At 48.2% G+C, this 5000-nt stretch overlaps 1 protein-coding gene across 1 annotated transcript in view; it reads left to right on the top strand.

Annotated features, from left to right (window-relative positions):
• The window catches only part of LOC310824873 (rho-related GTP-binding protein RhoA-C-like), a 4396-nt gene extending 1 nt beyond the window's left edge, over nucleotides 1-4395 (top strand). The window contains exons 1-5 of the mRNA XM_083698131.1: nucleotides 1-30; nucleotides 685-840; nucleotides 1235-1355; nucleotides 1578-1708; nucleotides 1888-4395. The exon at nucleotides 1-30 is cut by the window's left edge and continues 1 nt beyond it. Coding sequence (XP_083554257.1) covers nucleotides 685-840; nucleotides 1235-1355; nucleotides 1578-1708; nucleotides 1888-2058 — 579 coding nt within the window. The 5' untranslated portion in view covers nucleotides 1-30 and the 3' untranslated portion in view covers nucleotides 2059-4395. The remainder of the gene's footprint in view (nucleotides 31-684; nucleotides 841-1234; nucleotides 1356-1577; nucleotides 1709-1887) is intronic.
• The last annotated feature ends 605 nt before the right edge of the window (nucleotides 4396-5000 follow it).

Below are 5000 nucleotides of genomic sequence, written 5' to 3'. Positions count from 1 at the left end.
GAAGAAAACGGCGACAGAACACAACAAACGGTAGCTCGCTGCTGCGTTTTATTATACACACCTTTATCAACGCCACGGGCATTACCATCGTATGTCGATAGCTACAAATGACAGAAAAACAGATATAGTTGAAATGATACGGTCATCATACCTCACAACAAACCACAGAGTATTCTGAGAAGTTTGACAGAAAGCTAGCTTAGCTGGCTAATTAGCTAGCTAGATTGATTGTTGCCCTTTTTGAGCGTTTCTCCACATCTCACATCTCACCAGATAAACACCTGGAGAATACGGTTCACATAGTTTCTATCCCTGTCGAAGACCGGCTACTTTACTGCCAACGCGATACGGCTCGCTTATCAAAACGACCAACCTCATTATGAAGCTAGCTGTTCCAGCAGCTAGGCTAGCTGGCTAACCGTCTCCTGGTGTGGTGGAGAAGTAGAGCTTCAACAGAGGCCAGTTGAACTTTCCTCCTAGTCAAGTGACCTGTTCCGCTGCGTGGAGCTAGCCAGCTACTTGTCTGTCCAAATGACCATTTCTGGTCGCTCTTCCATCTCTTTCCCCTGAAACAGTCAAACTAAAGTGTTCCCTGCCAGGCCTCATGCAGTCCTCCTCCGGAGGGATGCCACGGTGCCTTCCTGCTTTGATGACAGGCTGCTGCTGTGTTGCTTTTCTCTGCAGATGGCAGCCATCAGGAAAAAGTTGGTGATCGTGGGGGACGGTGCGTGTGGGAAGACGTGTCTGCTGATCGTCTTCAGTAAAGACCAGTTCCCCGAGGTCTACGTCCCCACGGTGTTTGAGAACTATGTGGCGGACATCGAGGTGGACAGTAAACAGGTGAGCCTCCGGGAATCACAGCTTCCACCCCTGGTTTATGTAAGAATAATAATAATATATATGCCATTTCGCAGACGGTTTTAGCGGCTTACATTGTAGTGAGTGCATATGTTTCTGTATACATGGTTACAGCGGGAATCGGACCCACAACCTAAGCGTTGTTAGCATTATGCTCTTCCATCTGAGCCACAGAGGACCAGGTTTCCACCATATAGGGCCTCCGCCTATCAGGTCCTGTCATCAGTGATCATGGAGGAATGGAAGAAACCCAGTGAGACAGCTGGAGAGAGTTGACAGGACGTATGAATCTGTCTCTCAAAACCCATCATGTGAACTAGAGCCTGCTGGCTTTATGCCACCCCTGTTCCATGTTCTCTCTGTGTCTCTCCCTCAGGTGGAGCTTGCGTTGTGGGATACAGCAGGTCAGGAGGACTACGACAGGCTGAGGCCTCTCTCCTATCCTGACACAGACGTGATCCTCATGTGTTTCTCTGTAGACAGCCCTGACAGCTTAGGTACTGCGTTACACACACACACACACACACACACACACACACACACACACACAGGACCTTATCGTATGCACTCTTCCTTCAGTGCTGGATCGTCAGTGTGTGTGCAGACTTTGGTCCTAGTCTGCCACTATAACACTTGATTCAGCTCATCAGCAACACCTTGAGTATCTGAATGGGGTGTGTTAGTGCTGGGCTGGAGCAAACCCTCTTGTGTCCTTGCAGAGAACATTCCGGAGAAGTGGACCCCTGAGGTGAAGCACTTCTGTCCCAATGTTCCCATCATCCTCGTGGGCAACAAGAAAGACCTGCGCAATGATGAGCACACAAAACGAGAACTTGCCAAAATGAAACAGGTGTGTGTGTGTGTGTGTGTGTGTGTGTGTGTGTGGTCTATTTGCGGTCTATTTGCGCAATGAAACTTGTGTGTGTGGTCTGTTTGCGCAATGAAACGTGACTTTGCTGTGTGTGTGTGTGTGTGTGTGTGTGTGTGTGTGTGTGTCTATACTGTAACCTTGTCCGTTGGTGTTTCCAGGAGCCAGTGAAGCCAGAAGAGGGCAGGGACATGGCTAACCGCATCAGTGCCTACGGCTACCAGGAGTGCTCTGCTAAGACCAAAGATGGAGTGAGGGAAGTGTTTGAGATGGCCACCAGGGCGGCGCTACAGGCCAAGAAGAAGAAGAAGACCGGCTGCCTGCTCTTATAAGCTTCGGGTCGTAGCTGCCCCTAAGCACAGATCTAGGGTCAGTTTACCCTCCTCAAATCCTAGGGGGAGTGGAGAACACACATTTAAAACTGACCTTAGATCAGTGCCTATGGGCAGCTTTGTCCTCCTGGTCCCTTTAACAGAGGCTGGAGGTCGGCAGGGCAGGGCAGGGGAGGGGAGGGGAGGGGAGGGTTAAGGGGGTAGGGCCAGGAAGGGTTGGGGAATGCCCAACTCCAAATGAACCCGTGGCTGCTCGCCCCTACGCCCTATCTAGAGATCTAAAAGGATTGTCTAAAAGGAGGTACTTGGTATCCATTATGGCAACATCGCCTCAATTTCACCATCTGACTTCACACCCATCCAACAATCCTTTGCGGTCTGTCGGGGCTAGGGGCTAGGGGCTAGGGGTGGATTTGGAATTGGGCAAGAAGCAAAAAGGACAGTGAAACTGTGCCATGGCGCGTGGGAGGAAGGGATTATGGGAAATGCAGTTCCTACCAGGCCAAAGGTGAGAGAGAGAGGGAGGGGTCAGGCTGGGGTTAGAAGATAGGCCATGTCTCAGTGATCTTCTGTAGATGTTTCTCCTCCTCTGACAGTTGAAATGCGGCAGGTGAAAACCTTGCCTTGTATCTCACCTTCCCAGTGCCTTCAGAGCAGCGGTGGGGAGGAGGAGACAGGCAGTCGAAGGGGGTTATGTTCAGCTGGGATATCTTTCATGGATTTGAAAACCTTTTTAGCTTTCTCTCTCTCGGCTCCACTTGTGTTCATGAATGTCTTTTCTTTGGCATGGCTTCTTCAGGCCCATAGTTTAGACTCAGGCGCTGCGCTAGGCCTGGCGGGGGTTTTAGACTCAGGCGCTGCGCTAGGCCTGGCGGGGGTTTTAGACTCAGGCGCTGCGCTAGGCCTGGCGGGGGTTTTAGACTCAGGCGCTGCGCTAGGCCTGGCGGGGGTTTTAGACTCAGGCGCTGCGCTAGGCCCGGCGGGGGTTTTAGACTCAGGCGTGAGGCTCTAGGCCCGGCGGGGGTTTTAGACTCAGGCGCTAGGCCCGGTGGGGTTTTAGACTCAGGCGTGAGGCTCTAGGCCCGGCGGGGGTTTTAGACTCAGGCGCGAGGCGCTAGGCCCGGTGGGGTTTTAGACTCAGGCGTGAGGCGCTAGGCCCGGTGGGGTTTTAGACTCAGGCGTGAGGCGCTAGGCCCGGCGGGGTTTTAGACTCAGGCGTGAGGCGCTAGGCCCGGCGGGGTTTTAGACTCAGGCGTGAGGCGCTAGGCCCGGTGGGGTTTTAGACTCAGGCTCTAGGCCCGGCGGGGGTTTTAGACTCAGGCGCGAGGCTCGGCGGGGGTTTCTAAGGCAGATTGTATGAGATGTGTTCCCACGTTGAATTCCCCTCCTGAGATTCCAATTTTGTGTGTGTGTGCGTATTTGTATGTGTGTGCGTGCGTGCGTGCGTGCGTATTTGTGTGTGTGTGTGTGTGTGTGTGTATTTGTATGTGTGTGAGAGTGAAAACTGTGCATGTGCAGTAGTGTGTATGCATGGGTGTATATATTTGTGTGTCCCTGATATCCATGTCTGATTTTGTGATGCATTATTTTGTGTCCATGTACTGTACGCATGGTGAGGCTGTCATTGCCCCCCGCCCCCCACCCCAACACAACCAACAATGATTCAGAGTGAATTCAAAACCTTCAAATGATATGTTCTATCTTTTTTGGCATTGTAAACATAGATTGAAAGAGAGAGTGACACAATCATCTTTAGTTTGCGTTCTTTCTTCTCCTTTTTTTCTCTTTTTTTTTCTTCCTGCCTTTTCTGTTTAGGTTTGACATTTATGATGGGGTTAATCAGTGGGTTTGATAATGAGTGGGAGAGTTGAGGTGTGTAGAGATGAGTTGAATCTTGACCTGTAGATAGAAGCGTACCTGATGTTAGTTTCCAGTTCTACTGTATGAACCTTTATGCTGTTAGTGCCTGCTCAGCTGTCCAGCTGGGGAACTGAAAGGTGATGTTTATTTGAGTTTTTTACTTATTCAGTTCTTGCCTCTCCATGAAATAATTACTATTATTATTATTACTACTATTATTGTCTGTAATTTTCCCAGCACTGTACTTTCAACCTTCTGTAACATCCTGCTGTTCTGGTCAGCTTTTTGAAAGCAAATTGAAACATTTATTTTAAGATATCGACAAAAGTTGAATAAATGAGAAAATAAACTATAGTACTGTACACTGTTTTACTTGGGATGTCGAGCGAAGGTTGGGGGGACTTATTGGGACTGTTATTTTTCTTTACACATCTTGGAATTTCTGGAGTCTTTTTCAAATAAAGTTGTTATAAGGGGTCCAAGGCTATGATATCATTTCTTTCACAGTTACATTTGAGCTTGGCGTTTTTTTATTCTGGTTATTTTGTTTAAATACAATGGAGTGATGGATTTCACAAGAACATGACTGATAATGACGTGTTCAGATGTCCGGGGGTATTTAGCCATCGACACTGAAAGGAAACATAACAACATCAACCATCACCTGGGTCAAATATCTGTCAAACTAGGATAGATGGATTTGAAGTCAGGCTGATTATTAAACTGGTCTGAACATATGATAAACATTTACATTTACATTTACATTTATGGCATTTAGCAGACGCCTTTATCCAAAGCGACTTACAACAAATACATTTGTTTAAGTAAGTGAATCACCTATCCATCAGTCATCATAAGATAAAGTAATCAATGCTCATACCAGGGGCAGTCGTAATGCCAGAAGCCTTTATTTATTTATTTATTTATTATTATTATTAACAGGAGAGAACTTGTACAGGGGGGTAGTGGGGGTGAAGAGGTCTTTAGGGTTGGGGTTAGGGTTAGTACAGGGGGGTAGTGGGGGTGAAGAGGTCTTTAGGAGGGACTGTTAAGATGTAGCCTGAAGAGATTAATATGCTAAT

This window comes from Argentina silus (assembly GCF_951799395.1).
Source record: "Argentina silus genome assembly, contig: scaffold_568, whole genome shotgun sequence".
In the NCBI taxonomy this organism is placed as follows: Eukaryota; Metazoa; Chordata; class Actinopteri; order Argentiniformes; family Argentinidae; genus Argentina; species Argentina silus.
This window is presented reverse-complemented; position numbering and strand designations above follow the sequence as displayed.